This window comes from Sus scrofa, chromosome 14 (assembly GCF_000003025.6).
Source record: "Sus scrofa isolate TJ Tabasco breed Duroc chromosome 14, Sscrofa11.1, whole genome shotgun sequence".
Taxonomy (NCBI): Eukaryota; Metazoa; Chordata; class Mammalia; order Artiodactyla; family Suidae; genus Sus; species Sus scrofa.
In genome coordinates, this window is record NC_010456.5 from 29,190,717 (window position 1) to 29,216,641 (window position 25,925).

Consider the following 25,925-nt stretch of genomic DNA (forward strand, 5'->3'; position numbering starts at 1 on the left):
ATCTGGCATTGTTACTGCTGTGGCTCAAGTCACTGCTGTGGCATACATTTGATCTCTGACAAGGAACTTCTGCATGCTGTGGGTGTGGCCAAAAATATATATATATCTATCGTGGATAGTTGGCATTTGTACCCTGTGATACCTAATTCTGACAGAGTTGCTTGGTCATGAAGCACAGTCAACAGGAAATTATGTTATTTGATGAAATATGTGAATCATAATTGTTTAAACACAAGATGTAAGTGGCATTACAGGATGCAATTACATTTTCTCATTTCTCTTTGCCTTCTGCAAAGTTCGAACATTTCTAGATAATTTTGAGATGTCTCCCAAGATCCATGACCTCCTTTTTTGCAAAAATTTAATGAGATAAATTAGAAAGAAATCCCAAAGAAATTAAAGTACTTCTCGGAGTTTCAACCCCTCGATATTCGGCCAGCCAATCATAACAAGGCCTTCCCTTAACCTCCTTCCATGCCTTTGTCCGACACTCTCCACTGAGGGCACTTGCTAAAACCATAACTATGGCTAAGTCCATTCCCCCACGTTTATCAGTGCCTGACACTAACACCAGGGCAGCCAACCACGACTGCTGAAAACACTTGCCTGTTGGCCTCAGTCTAAATCCTAAGGAGACCCTGACAGCACCACTGGTCACTCCACATCACCTTGGCCCTCTTGCTCCCCATCCTTCTAGACGACTATTTCACCCCTGCTCAACCAGCCAGCACCCCCACTCAGGTCCTTGCTGCTGATGAAACTGCTGTGCACGCCCCTGGGAAAACCGGAGCAATCAGAACAGAACATTCAATGTCTCCCACTAGAAGTATCTCTGCACTTGGGCCTTCATCACGACTCTGCCTGCCTCATTTGAAGCCACCTCTCTTTTTCTTTCTTTCTTCCCTCCTTCCTTTTTTGGCCACCCCGTGGCATATGGAGTTCCCCAGCCAGGACTCAGATCCGAGCCGTAATTGCAACCTATGCCACAGCCATGGCCACGCCAGATCCTTAACCCATTGTGCTGGACCGGCTCATTGAACCTGCATCCCAGCGGCTCCCAAGATGCGGCCGATCCTGTTGCACCAAGGCAAGAACTCCTCTCCCTGAAGGGGATGAAGCTCAGTGGGCCTTTAGGTCACAGTAAAGAGATTTTGTGGCCTGAAGGCCTGCTGAGCTGCATCCCCTTCGAGGAGACAGAGTCCAGGGGTAGACGTTTACCTTCAGTGCGTCATAGAGCTCATAAATCATCTTCAGGCCACTCATTTCCTTCTGCACTTTCAGCAGCTCTGGGTACATTGTAATTGGAAGGTCGAAAAGTTTCTCAGCATTAGCCAACTCCTGACGGTTCTTTTCATGTCTCATCAGCTCTTTTTCAAAAGTAGCTAAAAGGTCTACTCCTAGTAAATAAGTAAATAAGCAGATAAATGAATGCATACCATTTTAAGGCAGACAGACTTAAATAAGAAATCTTGGGAGTTCCCTGGTAGCCTAGCAGTTAAGGACACGGTGTTGTCACTGCTGTGGCTCAGGTTTGATCCCTGGCCTGGAAACTTCCGAATGCAGCAGGCACAGCTAAACAAACAAACAAACAAAAAATCATGAACAATATACCAAAACTATCATCTCATCCATAGAAGCCAAATTTTGGAAGCCAAATTTAGAATGACCAGACTTTATCTTGACATCATTCTAACTAAAACCAGAGGGCTGGTTACATCTGCAAACTCCTCTGGTTGGAAAATTCTGTCTCCTAGGAGTTCCTGTTGTGGCTTAACAGGCTAAGAACCCAACATAGCATCCTGAGGATGCGGGTTTGATCCCTGGCCTCTCTCAGGATCCAGTGTTGCCACAAGCTATAGTGCAGGTCGCAGATATGGCTCAGATTCAATGTTGCCATGGCTGTGGAGTAGGCTGACAGTTGCAGCTCAGATTACACACCTGGCCTGGGATCTTCCATATGCCACAGGCATGCCCAAGAACGAAAGAAGAAAAGAGGAGTTCCCATTGTGGCTCAGTGGTAACAAACCCGACTAGTATCCATGAGGATGCAGGTTTGATACCTGGCCTTGCTCAGTGGGTTAAGTAAGAATCTGGCATTGCTGTGGCTGTGGTGGTCACAGACACAGCTCAGATTGGCATTGCTGTGTCTGTGTTGTAAGCCGGCAGCTGCAGGTCAGACTGGACCCCTAGCCTACGAACTTCCATATGCCACGGGTACGGCCCTAAAAAGAAAGGAAGGGAGAGAGGGAGGAAATCCTGCCTCCTGAGGATTCTAACCCGAGCTGCATATTAGAAGCCCCATGGGAGCTTTTCAAAATCTCAACATCCAGACCACCCTCCAGATCAATGGAATAAGACTGTTTGGACTTGGTCCCAGGTGGTTTTTAGAGATCCCCAGATGAACCCAGTGTGTAGGCAACCACCAGTGGAAGCACCAGTCCATCCTGTCTTCCCACAGATTTTTTTTTTGGTCTTTTTGCTATTTCTTGGGCCGCTCCCGCGGCATATGGAGGTTCCCAGGCTAGGGGTCTAATCAGAGCTGTAGCCACTGGCCTACGCCAGAGCCACAGCAACGCAGAATCCGAGCCATGTCTGCAGGCTACACCACAGCTCACGGCAACGCCAGATCCTTAACCCACTGAGCAAGGCCAGGGATCGAACCCACAACCTCATGGTTCCTAGTCGGATTCGTTAACCACTGCACCATGACGGGAACTCCCCCCACAGAATTCTTAAGCAAAACATATTCAAAGACCTCAGTAAGACCAACGTGAATATTCTTACCACTATCAAGATCTTCACCAACAGAACCAGGGCCTTCACGATAAAAACGTTTTGCAAAGTCCTCTATCTGCTGTCTGTAGTTTGATATTTCACCTCGAGTAATCTGAGAAAGGCAGGGTTGCATTAATTGAGTCTACTGGATATTTTTTAATACCTTTACTCAGAAAGTGAAATATTTCAAGGTACCTCTGTGAATGTCCTCTTTATGCCCCCCAGAGCATGCTCCACATTCACCGAATCATTAAACAGATTTAACCACATGCTCTCAATCTTGTCAACCAGTTCTTTCTCTGCATCAGAAGGCTAAAAAAAAAAAAAGAACAAACAATAAAGGATCAGCTGTTTGGAAGTGAAATTTCTGGTCAAAGCTACTGCCCCAGGATTTCTGCATCCAGTAAAGGCTAGGTCATTTGAACCCACATAAAAAGCTGGTTGAATGATAGAAATTAGAGTTTTATAATTAAAATAAAATCAGGAGAAAATCATTTTCTTTTAATTTAAAATTATTTTATTTTATTTTGTTATCTTTTTGTTCTCTCCCGTGGCCTGCAGAAGTTCCCAGGCCAGGGAATACACCAGTGCCACAGAAGTGGCCTAAGCCACAGCAGTGACACGCTGGATCCTTAACCTACTGTGCCACCAGGGAACTCCAGGAGAATTTTTTTTCTTTCTTTTTTTTTTTTTTTGCTTTTTAGGGTTGTGCATGTGGCATATGGAGGGGAGGTTACCAGGCTAGGGGTCCAATCAGAGCTACAGCTGCCAGCCTACACCACAGCCACAGCAACTCGGGATCCAAGCTGCATCTTCGACCTACACCACAGCTCATGGCAATGCCGGATCCTTAACCCACTGAACGAAGCCAGGGATTGAACCCAAAACCTCATGGTTCTTAGTCGGATTCATTTCTGCTGAGCCACGATGGGAACTCCAGAAAATACTTTTGTTTAACAGATAGATAACATAGGTAGATAGACAGAGAGAGAAAAATAAAGCTAGAGTATAAGCCCTTCATAAAGTAAAATCCAGCTTCAAATCAACTTCATCTCTGATTAAAATAGGTTATCTTGGAGTTCCCACCATGGCTCAGCAGAAACGAATCTGACTAGCATCCATAAGGAGACAGGTTCAATCCCTGGCATTACTCAGTGTGTTAAGGATCCGGTGTTGCCGTGAGCTATGGTGTAGGCCACAGATGCAGCTCTGATCTGGTGTTGCTGTGGCTGTGGTGTAGGCTGGCGGCTATAGCTCCAATTTGACCCCTAGCCTGAGAACCTCCATGTGCAGCAGGTGCAGCCCTAAAAAGACAAAAAAAAGGGGCCGGGGGCGGGGGGTATCCTGACTTGCTAACACACCCAGCTGTGCTGTCAGAAGTAAAAATAAATCTCCTCTGATGAAACATAATATCATCTGGAGCCACCAATTCTCTCTCCAATTTGTCATGTATGATGTCCAGAACTCAATCAGAAATAATAGGATAAGACTACAAATGACTTGAAGGAAACCAAGAGATACACAGGCAATATAAGCAGACAGTGATGGGGTCCTAAGACACAGAATTTTAAATAATTTTACTTAATAAAGAAGATAAAAGAGGAGTTCCTGTTGTGGCTCAGCGGTTAGCAAATCTGACTAGGAACCATGAGGTTGCAGGTTCGATTCCTGGCCTTGCTCAGTGAGGATCCGGTGTTGCTGTGAGCTGTGGTGTGGGTTGCAGACGCAGCCTGGATCCCAAATTGCTGTGGCTCAGGCATAGGCTGGTGGCTACAGCTCTGATTAGACCCCTAGCCTGGGAACCTCCATGTGCCTCAGGAGCGGCCCAAGAAATGGCAAAAAGACAAAAAAAGAAAAAAAAAGACAAAAGATAAAACTGGAAATTTTGACTTTATGTTGATTATAAAGTATACATTTTGTATACTGTGCATTTTCCTTTTTCTTTTCACCTTTGCAGGACACTAGGGAACTAACTTATTATCCTGAAAACATGCAAATACAGGGCAAGGATCAAGGATTTAACCTGCCCTTGTTCCAGAAACTGTGTCTCAGGGTAAACAGATAGTTTTTAAGAAAAAGTATCTCCTTTTTTTAGTTTCTATTGCTTTTTTATTAAAGTATAACTTACCTACAACACTATGTTTGTTCCAGGGGCACAGCATAGGTATTCGTTATTTCAGTACCTAACAGTTTGTACAGTGCATTTTTCCTTTTCTTTTTCCTCTCCCTCTCTCTGGCCATGTCTCTGGCATATGGAAGTTCCCAGGTCAGGGACTGATGCACTTTTCTGATGATAAGACCTCCAGCCTTCAGCCAAGGTTAATGCTCAGTGAAGGTGTTCAAAGCACTCAAGCAATAAAAATGCTGAGATACAAATTTTATGCAAATACAGGCTTATAGTAGTTATTTGTTTCTCCCTTCTAGTTTGTTTCTCCAGCAGAAACTTTGCGTGTATTATGTGATGCACAGCGTGCAAAATTTCACACACAATTTCAAGGAGATCCCAGACCCCCTCAAACTCATCCATGGCATCTAAAACTCCTTGAAATCCACATTTCACCATTCTAAACAAAAACAATTGAACTATTATCTTCTACCAGTTTCTTTTATCATCTTATCCCTCTCCCCTTATCATTTGTGCAACAGCTCTTTATTTATTAAAGAAAATTAACATGCAAAAAAAGAAAGGGGATTTCCTACTGTGGCACAATGGGTTAAGGATCCAGCATTGTCACGGCAGCAGCCCGGGTTTCTGCTGTGGTGTGGATTTGATCCTTGGCTCACAAATTTCCACACGCTGCAGAGGCGGCCAAAAGAAAGAAAGAAAGAAAGAAAAAAGCAGAGAGAGGGAGAGAGGCAGGATGGAAGGAAGAAAAGAAAGGAAGAAAAGAAGGGAAGGGAAGGGAAGGGAAGGGAAGGGAAGGGAAGAGGGGGAGTGTCCGTTGTGGCTCAGCGGGTTACGAACCCGACTAGTAGCCATGAAGATGTGGGTTTGACCCTGGTCTCGCTCAGTGGGTTAAGGATCCAGTGTTGTCATGAGCTGCAGCATGGGTGGCAGATATGGCTCAAATCTGGTGTTGCTGTGGCAGTGGCGTAGGCTAGTAACTGCAGCTCTGATTCGACCTCTAGCCTGGGAACTTCATATTCTGCAAGTGTGGCCCTAAAAAAGCAAAAAATAAAAAATAAAAAAAGAAGAAAGAAAGAAAGGGAAGAGGGAAGGTCAAAATGGTGTGCAGTTATAGCCCGCTCTACAAAAAAGAACTATTTGAGCCATGCAAGATCAAGAATTGATCAGTGTGGTAATCTAAGAATTCCCACTGTAGTGCAGTGGGTTAAAGATCCTACTACAGTGGCTTAGCCCACTATGGAGGTACGGGTTCAATCCGCGGACAGGTGCAGTGGATTAAGAATCCAGCATGGCTGCAGCTGTGGCATAAGTCACAGCTGTAGCTGGAATTCCATCCCTGGCCCAGGAACTTCCATAGGCCGCAGGTACAGCCAAAAAAAGAAAAAAAAGACAAGAAATAACCTCTAGGAGTTTCTGTTGTGGGTCAGCGGTAACCAACCTGACTAGTATCCATGGGGACGCAGGTTTGATCCCTGGCCTCACTCAATGGGTGAAGGATCCAGTGTTGCCGTGAGCTGTGGTGTAGGTCCCAGACATGGCTCAGATGCCCCATCCTGTGGCTGTGGCATAGCCCAGTGGCTACAGCTCCAATTAGACCCCTAGCCTGGGAACTTCCATATGCCGCAGTTTGGGCCCTAAAAAGCAAAAGAAAAAAGAAAAGAAAAGAACGAAAAGGAAAAGAAAGAACAAATGAACGAACCTCTAGGTTGTCCTTATTCTAAATAACCCATGGGGTTGCCTGACATTTAAATTTTCATTACTTAAAATCATAAACAGGAGTTCCCGTTGTGGCGCAGTGGTTAACGAATCCGACTAGGAACCATGAGGTTGCGGGTTCGGTCCCTGCCCTTGCTCAGTGGGTTAACGATCCGGCGTTGCCGTGAGCTGTGGTGTAGGTTGCAGACGCGGCTCGGATCCCACGTTGCTGTGGCTCTGGCGTAGGCTAGTGGCTACGGCTCCAATTCGACCCCTAGCCTGGGAACCTCCATATGCCGTGGGAGCGGCCCAAGAAATAGCAACAACAACAACAACAAAAGACAAAAAGACAAAAGACAAAAAAAAAAAAAAAATCATAAACAAATCTTTGGCAGTATATTTGAGAAGTATTCCTGAAAAGGGCCTTAGAAGTTAACCCAACCATAAAATGCTTAAGATGAGAGCTCGCTTACAAAGAGGCTGTACATGGCCATGGTGCGGTACCGCTCCTGGACCTCCCGGTATCTCAGCTCCATCACTAAAGATTTACTTCTAATTTCTGCAATTGTGGCCAGGACAAACTTGAGATCTTCCAGGGTACTGGGGCTCTTCTTTAGGTTTCTGGCCAGGAACTATAAAAGAAAGTTCGAAAATGGATAAGCAATGAGGTCCTGCTGTACAGCACAGGGAACTCTGTCCAATCGCTTGGGATAGAACATGATGCAAGATAATACGAGAAAAAGAATATATATATAAGGGATAACTGGGTCACTTGGCTGTACAGCAGAAACTGAGACAACATTGTAAATCAACAACAACAAAAGAAAGTTCAAAAGGACACCAGCTAAGCATAAGGGGAAAAAAATCCAGTACCAAACGAAGTACCCTGACCACCATGAAAAGCGGTTTTAGAGAAACTCAGCGATGCGCTACCTCCATCTCTTCATGCAGGTTATGGAGCTCCTCTCTGGCTGACTCATTGAGGAGTCGTCCGAGCGAGAACACCCAGGACTTGGCGTGTTCCTGCACGGTGTGCGCCAGGGGTCCGAGTTGAAGCCGGACGCAGTGCTCGTCCTTGATCAAACGGTGGTGCATCACTTCGGAGGTGATCCGGGAATAGAACTGCAGCTTCTCATCGTAGGCAACGCAAGGGGGCTTCTTGGCAGCAAATTTCTCCATCACGATGGCTTTGTCCAGTTTCCAGAGGGGTCGATACCGCTTCCATTTCTGCAGGTACTTCATAAGGTTGATCAGAATCCTGTGCACGTTTTGAGGGATCATAACGGCTTGCTCAATTATCTGGGGGTTCTGTGAGATGTCGCTGTAAAAGCTGATTATAACAAGTTCTTCCTCCTCTCCCTTCTGAGGGGGGCATTCTATGCAGCTGCCGTTCATCCAGCGAACAAAATTCTGGCAAAATAGGAATCAGGGGAAGAGAGAGTCCGTTGGGATATATTTTGCTTCCTACTATATATTACAGTCAGCAATAAGTCTTTTTTTTTTTTTTTTTTTTTTTTTTTTCGTTTTTTTAGGGCCACATCCGCGGCATATGAAAGTTCCCAGCCTAGGGGTCGAATAGGAGCTGTAGCTGCCAGCCTACACCACAGCCACAGCAACACTAGATCCAAGCCGTATCTTTGATCCACACCACAGCTCATGGCAATGTCACATCCTTAACCCACTGAGCGAAGCCAGGGATCAAACCTGCATCTTCATAAAGCATGTTGGGTTCTTAACCTGCTGAGCCACAAGGGGAACTCAATGATTCCAATGGTGCTGTTGCCTGAAGGAGGGAAAATTGGGGCAGGACCAGATGGTGAGGCAGAAAGCCAAGAATTCCATCCTGGACATCCAAGTCTAAGGTCCAAGGGGAGAGAGCTGGTAGGCAACTGGCTAGAGAAGTGTTGTGTAGTAGAGAGGTCTGGGCTGGAGATGGAAATGGGGTGATCGCCTCCACAGAGCTGGTCTTACCCAAGGGAAAGGCTGCAAGGATATAGAAAGAAGACAGAGAAGAAAAGGGAGCCTCAGCCAGCCTTGGAACACCCCAAATTTTAGAGATTCACAGAGGAGGGAGCCGGGAAGAGACTAAATCAGTCAGTACAAAGGACAGGAGTTCACATTGTGGCTCAGCAAGTTGAGAAGGCAATTAGTCAGTATCCATGAGGATGCAGGTTCGATTCCTGGCCTCACTCAGTGGGTTAAGGATATGGCATTGCCTTGAGCTGTGGCATAGGTCACAGATGCGGCTCGGATCCTGGGTTGCTGTGGCTGTGGTTTAGGCCGGCAGCTGCAGCTCCAATTCGACCCCTAGCCCAGGAACTTTCATATGCCGAGGATGTGGCCTTAAAGGGAAAAACAAACAAACAAACAAAAACAAGGACAGAGTGGAGCCCGAATTCTTGCACTGCTGCATCCCCAGCTGTCCACAGCTGGAGGACCCGACCCTCTGAGACGAGGCGCCACGCATCAAACCACACGCATTCGGCCCTTACCTTGGTGACCTCCACGCAGTTTCGGACACAGTGCATGCACAGTTTGTCGATCTCATTGGCACTGGGATGCAGGATGATCTCAGGCGCCGTCAGGATAGTTTCCGTTTGGAACAGAGGGACGTTTCCAAGGATTAAAGAATTAAAAGACTTCAAGTTCCTAGGAGGGGTTCATAAAACAGACTCAGTCCTCAGCAGGGTGAAACAGACCCAACTGCGGAGGGTATTTAATAATGATCACTCCAAAAGCTGTCTCCTGACTCTGGTTCAGGAGAAATGAACACTCATGTCCTCACTCTCCCCAGACCCGACTCCATCCTTTCCAAGATCAAATAAGGGGTGACACTGGGGCAGACAGTGGTCTTCTGGCTCCCCCCATCCGCATCCCACTTCTCTGGCTGTAACCCCTACAGCCAGAGAGAGTGTTTAAAACGTGCTGGAGTTCCCTGGTGGCCTAGTGGTTAAGGATCCGGCATTGTCACTGCTGTGGTTAAGATCCCTGGCCTGGGAACTTCTTTATGCTGAAGGCATGGCCAAAAAAACATAAAAAATAAAATAAAGTATGAAACTCCTCTCTGTCTCTGTGTTCCTCTGTCTCTGTCTCTACCTCTCTGTCTCTCTCTTTCTCTGTCTCTGCCTCTGTCTCTCTTTGTCTCTGTCTCTGCCTGTGTCTCTCCCTCCCTCTCTCTCTCTCTCTCAGAGCCTCCCATTGCTCTCAGGATAAAATGCAACCTCCTTCCAGGCTCCCTGGGATCCGGCCCCTGCTGCCCCCTCAGCTTCCTCTCCCTCCCTCTCCCTTCGCCGTCTTCAGTCCTTCCTTCTGTTCCTCCCACTTGGCCTCTGGGTCTTCACACTGGCCACTGTCTTCTCCTGAAATCTCCCCCTCTTTCAGTTAGCTCTTCAGGGTTCAGCTAAAACATGGCCTCTCCGTGGCCTTTCTTGACCATTCTATTCCCACAGCCCCTCCATCCTCTCCCCAGAACATTATTCTGTTTTATTTCTTTCACAGAAATCATCTGTTTCCTTGAGTTTTGCATCTATTTCATAGGAGGATGGAAAAGATCCAGAAAAACAGGGACTTTGTCTGGTCCAGTGGCTGGCACACGGCAGGCTCTAATAAACCTTGGCATGAATGAGTGAGTGAATGGATGGATTGATGGATAGACGGGTGGATGGATGGAGGAAGGGAGAATGGAGCATACCATAAAGGGAAAGACTCAGGAGAAAGCCCTATATGAGGTGCTGCTTCAAGAATCTAAGATAGAAGCAACATTGAAAAATAAATGAAATATGTCAAAAACAGATTTATTTAAAGGATTGACTTAGTGAAGTTTGTCAAATCTGTGTCCAGGAAACAGGAAGACCAAAGGTCTTTATTTTATTTATTAATGCATTATTCCAAAGTGGATTCTAACAGCTCACAAGGACACTTTAACTATAGAGACTATTAAATCAAAGTGGGATAAAATAAGAAAAGAAGAAAACGCTAATCAGGGCAGCTTAGTGGAGTGATTCTGGCCCGAGTTCAAATCCCAGCTCTCTTCTTACTAGATGTGTGGCCTCAGTAGGCCAATCACTTACTCTCCCAATAGTCAGTGCCCTCTCTAAAATGGGGATGAGAATCATTAAAGAACATAATATGAGGCTGGTACAGAAGATGCCGTCACACATGTAAACTTTTAAATTAGAGAATCAAGAATGAGACTAGGAGTTCCCGTTGTGGCGCAGTGGTTAACGAATCCGACTAGGAACCATGAGGTTGCGGGTTCGGTCCCTGCCCTTGCTCAGTGGGTTAACGATCTGGCGTTGCCGTGAGCTGTGGTGTAGGTTGCAGACGTGGCTCGGATCCCGCGTTGCTGTGGCTCTGGTGTAGGCCAGCGGCTACAGCTCCGATTCAACCCCTAGCCTGGGAACCTCCATATGCTGTGGGAGCGGCCCAAGAAATAGCAACAACAACAACAACAAAAAAGACAAAAGACAAAAAAAAAAAAAAAAAAAAGAATGAGACTAAACATGTAAATCATAAATACCTATACACTTGCTGCATTCAGGCTACAAATTTAGTTCTAACCTTCCTAGTGGCCATGGAGAAAAGGGAAATCTATGAAGTCAACAATTCATAGTGTCCATACCATTTAAAAACAAAACAAAAACGAAAAAAGAAAGAGGAAAAAGAAGAGGAGAAACACTTTCTCAGGAGGCTAAGATCAGAAGGGAACTTAGATTTCGTCTGAGGTCCTTCATAGACAAGATGTTGTGTGACGATGGAATTCCCATCTTGGCTCAGCAGTAACGAACGGCTATCCATGAGAATTCAGGTTCGATCCCTGGCCTCATTCAGTGGGTTAAGGATCAGGCATTGCCGTGAGCTGTGGTGTAGGTCACAGATGCCACTCAGATCTGGTGTTGCTGTGGCTGTAGCATAGGCCAGCAGCTGTAGCTCCAATTAGACCCTTAGCCTGGGAACCTCCATATGCTACAAGCGAGGCCCTAAAAAGACAAATTAAAAAAAAAAAAAGAATTGTAGGAGTTCCCATTGTGGCGCAGTGGTTAACGAATCTGACTAGGAACCATGAGGTTGAGGGTTTGATCCCTGCCCTTGCTCAGTGGGTTGCCGTGAGCTGTGGTGTAGGTCGCAGACGCGCCTCGGATCCCATGTTGCTGTGTCTCTGGCGTAGGCTGGTGGCTACAGCTCTGATTGGACCCCTAGCCTGGGAACCTCCATATGCCGCAGGAGTGGCCCTAGAAATGGCAAAAAGACAAAAAAAAAAGACATTGTGTGATGAAATGAACACCACCCTTAACAATATGGAGATAACAGCGACAGTGATGAATTTTGTAGGCTGATTTCTAGAATGACCCTTAGCCAATGTAATGCAGTCCAGGCACTCAACTCTCAGCCTGTCTGAGCTGTAGGGCTACCGTCTATGAGCTCCAGGAGGGAAGGGCAGCCTCCTCTGTGCCTGAGGCCGGCACACACAATAAGCACTTAACACATATGAGCTGTCCATTCTAGCCAGGGGGTTACTTTAGATCATTAGGAAGAGTTAATGCATCATAAATCAAAACTACAATGAGGCACCACCTCACACAGAATGGCCATCAATAAAAAATAACGAATAACAAACCCTGGAGAGGGTGTGGAGAAAAGGGAACCTCCTACACTGTTGGTGGGAATGTAAATTGGTGCAGCCACTGTGGAGAACAATACAGAGGGTCCTCAAAAAATAAAAACAGAGTTGCTGTATGATCCAGTAATCCCATCACTGGCAAACAGACAAAACTAAACCTAGATAAAACTATAGTTCAAAAATATACATGCACCCCTATGTTCACTGCAGTCACACTAGCCAAGACATGGAAATAACTTAAATGTTCATTGACAGATGAATGGATATAGAAGATATGGTATATATATACAATGCAATACTACTCAGCCATGAAAAAGAATGAAATAGGAGCTCCTGTCATGGCTCAGCGGTTACCGAACCTGAATGGCATCCATGGCCTTGCTCAGTGGGTTAAGGATCCGGCATTGCCGAGAGCTGTGGTGTAGGTTGCAGATGCAGCTTGGATCCCGCATTGCTGTGTCTGTGGCATAGGCTGGCGGCTGCAGCTCTGACTTGACCCTAGCCTGGGAACCTCCATATGCTGAGGATGTGGCCCTAAAAAGACAAAAGACAAAAAGAAAGAAAAGAAAAGAAAGAAAAAGAAACAATGCCAATTGCAGCAATAGCGACAGATCTAGCGATTATCGCACCGAGTGAAGTCAGACAAAGACAAATATTAAATGATATCACTTATATGTGGAATCTAAAATATGACACAAAGGAACCTATCCATGAAACAGAAACAGACACACAGACATAGAGGACAGACTTGTGGTTGCCAAAGCGGGCTGTGGGGAAGGGATGGAGTGGGAGCTTAGGATTAGCAGATGCCAACTATAATATAGAGAACTGATAAACAACAAGGTCCTACTGTAGAGCACAGAGAATTATATTCAATATTCTGTGATAAATCATAGTGAAAAAGAATACATATTATAATGAATCACTTTGCTGTACAGCAGAAATTAGCACAGCGTTGTAAATCAATTATATTTCAATACTTTTTTTTAAAGAATCGATGCATCATATATCCTTCAAATCAGCCTCTCTCAATGTCAGTGAGGGCATTGTCTAGAATTTTGGCACTGAGTGATGGCAATTCTCTGTTACCAATTCAACACAGACACATGTACCTCTTTCAGACAGTGGGGAGCGGGGTAATTTCCTTTTCTGGATGTTGAGGAGGCCCAACAAGAACATAAGTCAAAACAGGAAGTTATCCTTCCATCCTATGAGTGCCCTTTGGTCAGAAAGCAAACTTACTGTCCAGCTGATTTTTATTCTGTACCTTGTGGCCCCTATTAACTATTCATATGTGTAAGATATTTTAATCTAGGCATTCCATCTTTGAAATATGCAACATGAAGATTAACTTACTTCAGGATGAGCTTTGTCAAGACTTCGTAAATTCTATTTTCCCAGTATTCATAGTAGGAGGCCAGCCTGGGGGCCTTGCCTGTATTGGTATGGATGACCAACCCCTCGACTTTGGTCAGTAAAGGCCCAATGGCAAGATACCACCTGACCATGTGGTCCACATCTTTGGCTCTTTCTCGTTCAATGTGCTCAAAGAATTCCTTGACGCCTGTAGTGGGAGACACCTGTTACAGCTGTCCATGAACAAGGGAAGGACAGTACTCAAAAAGCAGCCCAAGCACTAGGGCTTCTATCTTGCAAGTACAAAAGCAGCCTCTAACCTTGACCGAAAGCAGAAAATAAGTCAACACCACCCAAAGCAAGATGCATTCAAAGCAAAAAATACACAACAACATGGGAACGAATGCCAAGTGAGCATGTGAGGTCTTTGGGCACTCTTGCTTGTCTTGAATCACTTGTTGAGCAGTCCCAGGTTCCTTATGGACTAGTCAACGGCCCCTTAAAATATCCTGTTTGAACAAGTAAGTGTGAGCCCATAAAGACACAATTCACTTTACTGTTACAAAGTTACTGACAAAACTACTACTGAGGAGTTTCCATTGTGGCTTAGTGGTAACAAACCCGACTAATACCCATGAGGATGCGGATTTGATCCCTGGCCTTGCTCAGTGGGTTAAGGATCCAGTGTTGCTATGGCTGTGGCATAGGCTGGCAGCTGCAGCTCTGATCTGACCCCTGGCTTGGGAACTTCCATATGCCTCAGGTGCGGCCCTAAAAAACAACAACAACAAAAAACCTACTACTGATATTCATGGACTCAGGAATTTGTAAAACTATATAAACAACACATAAAACATGATGAAAAGTAGCAATCATCCATGATCTTTTCAAGTAAAGGCCTGAGATTGTGAGGTATGGTTTTATTCCATCGGTGCATGTGTGTGTGCCACCATGACCAAGAGGTTTTTCCCTTTCCTTCCATAATCAAAGAAACAAGAAGTCAGCTCTACCTGGGAGTTCATCCTCACTTTTAGGTGCTGGATATTTAAAGAGATTAATGGATTCTATTAAGGTAAGTCTGGAAGAAATGTCGTCTGCATTCTTATGAATCTGATGGACGAGGGACTCGAATTTCCCAATGGCCTGTTTGCATCGAGTTATGTAGTCAGCAATTCCTTTAGAGAAAAAGAGAAAGAACCAAAGAAAGATAGTTGGCTTTCAACTCTTCTCTTCCATAGTCATCTCACCAAATGTCTATAACATTAATACCAGCACCCCTTCACAGAAGGACCCTGCTCACTCCATCCCCTTGGATCTTGGAGGTCAAAAAGATACACTCAGTTCCAGGGGCTGGAATAAGGAGTCATGTGTTCAGAACCAACCAAACAATACATTTCTTCTGTTCACATTTTAGCATAATCATATCTCAAGCACTGTGGGGAGAAAGAGGAGGTCCAATCCTCTTGTCTTCTCATTGCCATGGCAACCCAAGCCCTCCATGCCACGCCACCCTGCCTACAGTCTCCTTGGCCCTGTTGCTGAGAAAAGTAAATGGCAAGAAAGTGAACGGTAAACCTGGGTTAAGCACTTCTGATCAGTTCAGCTGTTGATACAAGCGAGAACTGGATAAATCTTTAGAGATCTATGATTGCACTGGGTGAGAAAGGCCAGCCTCGAAAGGATTATATATTTTACATAACACTCTTAAAATGATTGTAGGTCAACTATACTTCATTAAAAGTTATGTTTACACTAAAAAAAAAACTTAAAATGACAGAATTATAGAAATCAAGAACAGATTAGTGGTTGCCAGGGGTTGAGGAAAGGATGCATATGGCGAGTAGTGGGTGTGACTTTAAAAGAGTGAAATGAGGGATCACGGTGTTATGGAAATGTTCTGTGTCTTGACTGCGTCAAAGTCAAAATCTGGACTGTGGTTTTGTACTACAGTTTTGCAAAAATTGCCACTGGGGAAAAACTGGGCAAAGTGTACACAGGATCTGCCTGTATGAACTCTTACAACTGCATATGACTCTAATTATCTAGAAATTAAAATTTCAATTTGAGGGGGAAAAAAATAAAAGGTTACTTTATTCTTGGAGGAGAAAGCTTTGGGTCAGCTGAATGTCAAAATACACCCCAGTTATGGGATCTTCACCCCTAACTAGAGCCTTAAGATGAATTTTGCGTTCCACAAAGTGTGCTTTACGGATGCTCAAAACATATTTGCTAACCATTACACAAAAATTACAGTTCAATGAAGACAATCCAAAAGAATGATTCCTCTATTGCATCCCAAAGTGTACAAGGCAATAGATAGATATGAATTATATTACCTAGTGAGTTCCAGTTTAACCTCTTATATCCAGACCTAAACACTCTCACTAATTCCTGGGAATGATCATCAAGGAGATTGGTCTCGGCTTCATTTAACGTTCCTATGAGCATGTGATAATGATCCAACATACGCTGTATCCCATCTGTGTATCTGCATGTTACAGGAAAGTCACTGACATGAAAAAAGTGCCATAGCATTCATCAAAAGCTTAATAACATTACTGATCAGTTACAGAAGACCATTAACCAGCATAAAAAATTTTAACAGCGTTCCCTGGTGGTGCAGCAAATTAAGGATCCAGCATTGTCACTGCTGTGACTCTGGTCAGTGATGTGGTAAGGGTTCAATCCCTGGCCCAGGAACTTCTGCACACCACAGGTGTGGCCAAAAAGAAAAAAATAAATACATTTAAAAATAAAATAAAATAGAGTTCCCTTGTGACACAGAGCGTAAAGGATCTGGCACTGGCACAGCAGCAGTTTGGGTGGCTGCTGCGGTGCAGGTTCAATCCCTGGCCAGGATCTTCCAGATGCCACAAACGTGGCCAAAAATTAACTGATTAATGAATTAATTAAAATAAAATAGAATAGTACAGAATTCCTGCTGTGGCACAATGGAATCTACAGCGCCTATGGACCACTGGGGATTACAGGATCTGGCATTTCCACAAGTGCTGTGCAGGTCACAACTGCAGCTCAGATCTGATCCCTGGCCTGGGAAATCTATATGCCACGCTGTGGCCAAAAAAGAAAAAGGAAAAAGAAAGGAAAAAAAGGAATGCCACTCTTCCCACTAACTTTCCTTTTTTGGGAAAATACCAGTCACTTTTTTTTTTTTTTTTTTTTTTTGTCTTTTTTAGGGCCGCACCTGCAGCATATGGAAATTCCCAGGCTAGGGGTCGAATTGAAGATGCAGCCACCAGTCTACACCACACCCACAGCAACAGAGGACCCAAACAGAGTCTGTGACCTGCACCACAGCTCACTGCAACATCAGGTCCTTAACCCACTGAGCAAGGCCAAGGTGATCCTACGTCCTCATGGACACTAGTCAGGTTTTTTACCACTGAGCCATGACAGGAACTTCCAATTTTAAAATGTTATTTAGGTTAACATGAAATATGTTCATCATTGTTACCTTTAGATGAATGAATAAATACACGTTTTAAACATTTCCTAAATTTCATTTTTAATGTGGCAAATATTGGTAGTTATAAAATCCACAAAAAGTGAAAGCTTTGGCGTGGGATAAGGGGGTTCTCAATAATTTTTTTTTCTTTTTCTTTTTTTTTTTTTTTTGGCTGTACCTGTGGCACATGGAAGTTCCCAAGCCAGAGATCGAATCTGAGCCACAACTGTGATCTTTTTTTTTTTTTTTTTTTTTTTTTTTTGCTATTTCTTGGGCCGCTCCCGCAGCATATGGAGGTTCCCAGGCTAGGGGTTGAATTGGAGCTGTAGCCACCAGCCTACGCCAGAGCCACAGCAACTCGGGATCCGAGTCGCGTCTGCAACCAACACTACAGCTCACGGCAACACCGGATCGTTAACCCACTGAGCAAGGGCAGGGACCGAACCCGAAACCTCATGCTTCCTAGACGGATTCGTTAACCACTGCGCCATGATGGGAACTCCCTCAATAATTTTGATGAGTGTAAAAGGGTCCCAAGACAGGAAAGGTTTACCATTGATTTCAGAGAAGAATCTTTTTACCTAAGAAACTTGTCCTCCTGGAGGGCAATGTTCCTTGCTAATTCGGGGACAGGGAAGCCCAGCTGTTCCAAGTACTTTGTTTCATTAATAATCTCCCTGAGAGCAGGTGAAAAGTTGATTGCAAAGACAGCCCCCCTGTCAGAGTTGGGGGCCTCATCAGCAACAGCAGAAATCTGTGGACAAGATGATGTTTCATAAGTGTGGGGAGGGTGGTCCAAGGAGCCATCAGGTCAATACAACCCAAGTTAAACATGAACTTGAAAAGGATCTGTGGAGGGTCCTTGCTGCCCTGACAGACTGGGGAGCCGGCTGGAGCTAGCTAGAATACATACTTTGGTGAACAGAGTGCTTAAAGAATTCAATTTAGCTGCCCGAATTCAAAAATCAGGCAACTGTAGGGAGCTCTCTGGTAGTCTAGCAGTTAGGACTCGGTGCTTTTATCATTGCAGCCTGGGTTCCATCCCTGGTCTGAGAAATGAGATCCCATATTAAGCTGCTGCATGCCACAGCCAAAGATGATAACAATAATAATAATAATAATAATAATATAATAAAATATTCCAAAAAAAAATTTTTTTTTTTTTTGTCTTTTTGCTATTTCTTGGGCCGCTCTTGCGGCACATGGAGGTTCCCAGGCTAGGGGTCCAATCGGAGCTGTAGCCACCGGCCTACGCCAGAGCCACAGCAACACGGGATCTGAGCCGCATCTGCAACCTACACCACAGCTCACGGCAACGCCGGATCATTAACCCACTAAGCAAGGGCAGGGACCGAACCCGCAACCTCATGGTTCCTAGTCGGATTCGTTAACCACTGCGCCACCACGGGAATTCCCAAAAAAATTTTTAAAAAAAGAATGCAACTGCATAGTTCCCATCATGGCTCAGCTGATTAAGAACCCTACCAGTATCCAAGAGGATGTAGGTTCAATTCCCTGGCCTCTCTCAGTGGGTTAAGGATCTGGCGTTGCCACAAGCTGTGGTGCAGGTTGTAAACGTGGCTCGAATCCCAAGTTGCTGTTCCTGTGGCTGTGGTGTAGGCCGGTAGCTGCAGCTCCAATTCAACCCCTTGCCTGGGAACTTCATATGCTGCAGGTGTGGCCCCCCAAAAAATAAATAATGCACGCAAAAATCCAGAATTCTGGCTTCTGTTGAAAAATTGGAAAAGCTGATAAAAAAAAAAAAAAAAAAGGCAAGAATAGCCTGGAGTAGGGAGCATCTACCCCTTTGGATAGAACCCAAGACGTCCAGTTCCTGATCGGCCCCCCACCAGGCCTCTTCATGCATTTTACTACCTCGTCAGAACTGCAGAGACTGAACACCTACAGCCAACAGAGGTCCCCCAGGTCTGTCCTCCCTCAAAGCGAGTGTTTATTCAAGAGCACCCACTACGTGCCAGGCCCTACACTAAACGTGAGGAGGGATCACATGAAATGACACTTTTCTACAGGTCTTTTAAAAAAGGGGTTCAACTGTCTGCTGTTTCATACACGGTCCACCTAATACATCGCACATTTATGTCACCAGATCCAGCTCATTTTATAGACAGGGTCACGGAGGCTCAGAGTTAAGCCAGTTCCCCAGGGAGTCGGGAGGGCTGCCTGACCCCAGCCAGACCAGGATATTTTGCTGCCTCCATCTCTTCTCCTTCTGCCTCTCTTCCCTTCGTGGCCAACCTCCTCCCTTCTTTGCCTTTGATTTCGGAAATACATCTCAGCTTCCTGAGTCTCCACCCGTTAACCCTCAAGGAAACAAGAGACACCATCACCTTCCACGGCCGCTGGAATCTGGGACAAGGATCTGGAAAGACGCACCTTCGTCAGCAGGCTCTTCTTCATGAGCGTCGGCAGGATCAGCTCTGTGGTCTCTCTCCACTGCTCGTACTTTCTATCTTCGTAGTCCTTCATTATCCGACCCACTTCCAAATATTTTTGCTTTACCTAGCAAAGAAGGCAAGCAACTGTCATTTTGTCCCAGGAAAGAACCTTTTCTCCTCTCTCTAAAAAAGAAAAAAAAGTCTGGGAGTTCCTGTTGTGGCTCAGTGGGTCAAGAACCCAACATAGTGTCCATGAGAATGTGGGTTAGATCCCTGGCCTGGCTCAGTGGGTTAAGGATCTGGCGTTGCCAAAAGCTGCGGTGTAGGTCACAGAGGTGGCTTGGATCCAGTGTTGCTGTGGCTATGGTGTAGGCCGGCAGCTGCGGCTGCAATTCAACCCCTAGCCCAAAAACATCCATATGCCACAGGTGCAGCTGTAAAAAGAAAAAAAAAAGGAAAAAAATATGTTGACATGTTTTGCAAAAGGAAGCAGGCAGATGGGCACAAACGTTGGAGAGCTTGTCTACCATGGTACGGGCTTGAAATCTAGACTGATTAGTAGGCCTCACAATCCTCAGCTTTCAGGCTGCATTTGGTGCTAAGAATGAAGGAACTCAAAAGAATGACCAGACTTCCTGGCATGTGAATACCATATGAAATTTTAATGTTAGTGCCCATAAGTGAACTTTTATTGGAGCGCTGCCACACCTATTCACGTACATGTAATCTAGGGCCACTTTCTTGCTACAACAGGCCGAGCCGAGTAGTTGCAACAGGGACTGTATGCCCTGCAAATGCCTTAAATATGTACTCTCTGAACCTTTAAAGAAAAGGTTTTCCATTCCCCGAAAGCTATCCAAGGGTTTGGGTCTTTTACACACTAGCTGCCTGGACTCCTTGCTTGGCAGCTTAGAATAAATTCTGCACTTTCCTTTACCAAAGAAAGAAAGACAGAGGGGGAAAGAAAAAGAGAGAGGGAGAGAGGAAGGAAGGAAGGAAGGAAGGGAAGGAGGGAGGGAGGGAGGGAGGGAGGAAGGAAGGAAAGAAGGAAGGAAGGGAGGGAGGGAGGGAAGGAGGAGAGAGAGAGAGAAAGAGAGAAAGAAAAGGTGTGCCACCCCTGTGATATAAAAGACAAAAATGCAGGGGTCAGGGAGGGAGAGTATTATCAGGAAGATGGTGGTCACCCTCTGGAGAGGCTGAAGCTCAAGTTCAGGGAGAAACCCATGTGACGGCCACCTGGAAGTTGTCAGAGGTAGGTATGGAGATGTGGTCCCCAGGAATCACAGGGAAGACCTTCGAAGTTGCAGACAGAGATTTGAAATGGAGCTGCTTCTCAGGCAAGCAACTCTGAGTAGCCTGCTCCATGCCAGCAGCCACCTGGATTTAAGAATTCTCCTGGACATGACTGGGGAGGTCACCTATCTCAAATTAAACCGTGAAATTCAAAAAGGGGCAGTTCCAGCAGAGGCAACTTACTTCTTGTCCTCGTTCACTGTCCAGTATCTCCTCTACTTCTTGAAATCTGAGGATGGTGTGCTTGATCCGGAAGAACAGGGACCGTTCCCAGTAGATGGCACCTGCCACTGGGGGGTGATTCTTGTACAGCGGTGGGTTGTCAAGGTTCTGAACAAAGATTTTGTTAACTATGTCAATCTGCAAAGCAATCAAACAAACAAATGTCTTCTGTAAGAGCCTCAGCATGTGAGCCAAGAAAAGATTTACCTTGAGTTGTATCTTTAAAGAACTGAACATGGGAGTTCCCGTCGTGGCTCAGTGGTTGACGAATCCAACTAGGAACCATGAGGTTCCGGGTTCGATCCCTGGCCTCGCTCAGTGGGTTAAGGATCTGGCATTTGCTGTGAGCTGTGGTGTAGGTTGCAGATGCAGCTCGGACCCCACATTGCTGTGGCTGTGGTGTAGGCCTGGGCTATGACTCCGATTCAACCCCTAGCCTGGGAACCTCCATATGCCACGGGAGCGGCCCAAGAAATGGCAAAAAGACGAATAACTAAAGTAAATAAAGAAGTGAACATGGAACATGAAGAAATACTCTATGCTACAGAGTGGTGCTTTTACTACCTATCATTTCCTATTTTTCTTATACTCTATAGTAATTTTTTGCTTGGTTTAACAGAGGCAATGATTCAAACAGCCTCATAATTACAGACTGTGTACAATCATTTGGCCAACTTATTGGAAACTCTAAAATTTGTTCTGGACATGATGCCAAGCATGCATCGTGTGTTGTGTTGTGTGTGAGTGTACATGTGCCACTGAAATTTTGTGATTATTTATTATGTAATTTTTTAACTCAATGACTTTTATTTATCACATTTATAGTTGTACAGCAATCACCACAACTCAGTTCTACAGCATTTCCATCCCAAACCCCCATACTACGTAATTTTTTTTTTTTTTGTCTTTTTGCCATTTCTTTGGCCACTCCCACGGCATATGGAGGTTCCCAGGCTAGGGGTCCAATCGGAGCTGCAGCCACCAGCCTATGCCACAGCCACAGCAACGCAGGATCCGAGCCACGTCTGCAACCTACACCACAGCTCACGGCAATGCTGGATCATTAACCCACTGAGCAAGGGCAGGGATCGAACCCACAACCTCATGGTTCCTAGTCGGATTCGTTAACCACTGCGCCATGATGGGAACTCCTACGTAATTTTTTAATTTGTATTTTTTACAGCCACACCAGCCACATCTGGAAGTTCCCAGGCTAGGCATTGAATTGGAGCTGCAGCTGCCGGCCTACACCACAGCCACAGCAACACCAGATACTTAACCTACTTAGCAAGGCAAGGGATCGAACCCGCATCCGCATGGATACCACGTAGGGTTATTAGCCTGCTAAACCACAACAAAAACTCCTATAATTTTTTAAATTGTGGTAAAATATGCATGACATAAAATTTACCATCTTTGGAGTTCCCACTGTGGCTCAGCGGGTTACAAATTGGACTGGTATCCATGAGGATGCTGGTTCGATCCCTGGCCTCGATAAGTGTGTTAAGGATCTGGCATTGCTGTGACTGTGGCATAGGTGGGTAGCTGAAGCTCTGATTAGAAACCCCTAGCCTGGGAACTTCCACACGTTGCAGGTGTGGCCCTAAGAAAGAAAAAAAATTAAAATAAATCTAAAAATAAAAATAAAATAAGCATTTTGCAATCTCATGCAAGTAACCGGGTGTCAGAGGGAAAACGATACCTGACCCAGTGATGGTCCTGATGCCAGAACCTGTGAATATGTTATGTTACCCAATAGAGAAGAACTAGGTATGGGAGTTCCCGTTGTGGTCGAGCAGAAACAAATCCAACTGGTATCCATGAGGATGTGGTTTTGATCCCTGGCCTCGCTCAGTGGGTCGGGGATACGGTGTTGCCCTGAGCTGTGGTGTAGGTCACAGATGCAGCTCGGATCCTCTGTTGCTGCGGCTGTGGTGTAGGCCAGCAGGTGCAGCTCCAATTCGACCCCTAGCCTGGGAACTTCCATATGCTGCGGATGCAGCCCTAAAAAGCAAAAACGAAAAGAAGAAGAACTGGGTGGCAGAGGGAGCTAAGGCTGCCAATCAGGAGATTACCCTGGATTATCTGGGTGGGTCCAATGTACCAAAGGGTCCCTACCACAGGAATGTGTACCTGACATATACTTGACCTTGCAGGACCTTGTGTCGTGCGCAAGGACTAATACACCTATTGCTATTGCGATTACTAAGACCAGCAGATTATATTGTACTTCATAAATTCTTACTGGATTTCTCCACTAAACAAACCCACTTCGTTCTGGTTACCTGACTTGGTTAGACGACATGCTTGTTTGGGGAAATGCCACAGTTTCTCTGAATTTAGATTTGAAAGACAGATGACATTTTGCCAAGTGTATTTTGACTGCTACAGCAGCCATAGATTTTTTTTCAGTTACCTCTTTGCAATACTGTGCCAGAATATCGTTAAATTTCATCATCATTTGTCGATTAATGGCCTCCCGTGAACGAATGTGTTTAAATTTTAAAAGCATGTCAAATGCTGCTTCAGCCGATCGAAGGGTCTTAAAAGATTCGTCAATAAAATTTTTTGCTTCTTTCTCAATAACCTGCCAAAAAAAGAGTCAAGAAAAAAGCCCTTATGACCTTAGAGTTATCCTGCAAAAAAATGAAATGGCAAGAAAGGAGAAAAACAAAACAAATCAGTGCCCTGAACAGGATTTCCATTGTGCTTTAGTGGAAGTGGTGTCCAGTTAAAAATGGCAGATGGGCTGCATTGGTTTTCTGTTCTCTCCCTTCCACCAGTTCAAAATGACAGAAAAGGAATTTTTTAAGTATAAATCAGATAGATAAGGAAATGGGAGAGTACACAGCAGCAGAGGAGAGAGTCGAGGAGTTTTTGGAAGGAGAGAAACTGACTTTACAGAAGGTAGAGAATTCTGGCAATAGGGGAACAGATGGGAGCAGCTGTTTGTCCCCATGGAAACCTCTGGGAGGCTGAGCATTTGGAGGCACCAGGAAAGGGAGGGGCAAACAGAAAAGCCCTTCACCCCACACAGTCGAGCCACTCATTATGCATCTCTGTCCCCACCCCACTCTATATAGAGTGGAAGGTTAGGTCTAGAAAAATTAAATCAGAATGACACTGACAGGGATGGAGTAGGATCATTACACAGGTAGCTGTAGAAGTCCTAGTTGTAGAGCAGCTTGAAAAATTAACAATGCATATGTAATTAACCAGGCAAATGAAAATAAACGCAATGATTAACTCCAGGAAAAATGAAGGGTTGGACAAGAGAGGTGGCATGGTCCTGATGAGCTTCCTGGCTCAGCAGTAAAAATATTTGCACAGGCATAAGGAGTAAACACTGACCATTAATTTAAACAAAAGTTATTTAAAACTGTGTTAGATGACAGAGAGGCAAAGGGCATTAAAAATAAAACAGTCAAATTTCTTTCTACTCTGAAAAGTAAAGAGGTAGAATTCCTGTTTGGGCACAGCAGAAACAAATCCAACTAGGAACCACGAGGTTTCAGGTTCAATCCCTGGCCTCACTCAGCGGGTTAAGGATCTGGCGTTGCCGTGAGCTCTGGTGTAGGTTGAAGACGTGGCTTGGATCTGACGTTGCTGTGGCTGTGGTGAGGGCGGCAGCTGCAGCTCCAATTAGACCCCTAGCCTGGGAACCTCCATATGCCTCAGTGTGGCCCTAAAAAAAAAAAAGAAAGAAAAGTGAAGGTGTCTAAAATTGATTAAATCTGATAAATCAGTAAGTAACCACATTGATGTATTCTTTAGGAAATATGGAGGTAAAAGAAACATCTAGAATTGTGAAAAATGATAGCAAGAATAGGGATGGAGAGGAGTCAAACATGGAGATGCTTTTTCTTATCATGAGCCTTTTAGCATTACTTGACTATGTAACTTCGACATTCAATTTAAAAATAAATAACATCTTGGAATAGAACAGGATGGAAGATAACACGAGAAAAAGAACGCGTGTATACACACACACACACACACACACGTGTGTGTGTGTGTGTGTGTGTATGTACATGCATGAATGGGTCACTTCGCTATACAGCAGAAACTGGCACAACATTGTAAATCAACCACACTTTAATTTAAAGAAAGGAGGAAAAGAAAAAAAAAATAACATTCTGAAGTTCCTGCTGTGGCCCAATCAGATCAGCAACATCTCTGGAGTGCTGGGACACAGGTTCAATCCCTGGGCCAGCACAGTGGGTTAAGGATCTGACATTGTTGCAGCTGTGGCATAGGTGGCAACTACGGCTCACACCATCTGCTCCCTGGCCAGGGAGCTCCATATGCTGCGGGGCCACCAAAAGAGGGAAGAAGAAAAAAAAAAAACACTTAAAATAGAAGCTGAGGATAAATTGGACACAATTTAAATGGAGCTGTTTATATAACCCAAGTAGAGCTGAGGTTGCCATATAAAAGATGCTCTGGGGTTATCACAACACTTACTTAAAATGGGGGTGTTACTGATAGTGCTTCCCATGCAGGCTGAAAAAGTGAGCATGATGGGCCATCCTACGCACACAGTGTGCAGTGAAATCATATTCTTGTCAACCAGCACTGCCTTCCTCATATCTCAGCTACAACCTCAAATATCATCTCCCTACCTCCTGTCACTCCCTAGCCAAAATCAGCCTATGCTGGGGCCTGAAAAATGCTCTTCAGATATAATTCTGACTATATCACTCCCTTGGTACACAACCTTCCATGGCTCCCCACTGCTTACTAAATTAAATCCCATTCTCTCTGGCCGTCCTGCATCCCCTCCAATCACCAAACCACCTTTGTAGACATGCTCCTGTGTCTAGCTGGATTTAAACTTATTCCACTTGCAGAGTAGGAGACAAGGGAGGCTGAGGAACATTCACTTTTAACTAATGCTCTTCTGTACTTTTATTTGTGTACTTGTTTTCCGTTGCGGTCATGGCAGGCAGAAGTTCCCAGGTCGGGGGCCAAACC

General features: G+C 45.0%; 1 protein-coding gene across 11 annotated transcripts in view; it reads right to left on the reverse strand.

The window, feature by feature from the left end:
- DNAH10 (dynein axonemal heavy chain 10) overlaps positions 1-25,925 on the reverse strand; it is a 154,776-nt gene that overhangs the window by 95,237 nt on the left and 33,614 nt on the right. For all 11 annotated transcript variants that reach the window (XR_002338322.1, XM_021072222.1, XM_021072219.1 and 8 more), the window contains 13 exons: positions 23,368-23,538; positions 20,913-21,089; positions 19,435-19,560; positions 17,622-17,794; positions 15,911-16,062; positions 14,585-14,749; positions 13,575-13,782; positions 9,091-9,247; positions 7,532-8,008; positions 7,072-7,230; positions 2,971-3,087; positions 2,785-2,887; positions 1,219-1,397 (listed from right to left, as the gene is read on the reverse strand). Coding sequence is in view for 10 of the 11 variants with exons in the window: in XM_021072222.1 (XP_020927881.1) it covers positions 1,219-1,397; positions 2,785-2,887; positions 2,971-3,087; positions 7,072-7,230; positions 7,532-8,008; positions 9,091-9,247; positions 13,575-13,782; positions 14,585-14,749; positions 15,911-16,062; positions 17,622-17,794; positions 19,435-19,560; positions 20,913-21,089; positions 23,368-23,538 (2,364 nt within the window). In the remaining variant the exon portion in view is untranslated. The remainder of the gene's footprint in view (positions 1-1,218; positions 1,398-2,784; positions 2,888-2,970; positions 3,088-7,071; positions 7,231-7,531; positions 8,009-9,090; positions 9,248-13,574; positions 13,783-14,584; positions 14,750-15,910; positions 16,063-17,621; positions 17,795-19,434; positions 19,561-20,912; positions 21,090-23,367; positions 23,539-25,925) is intronic.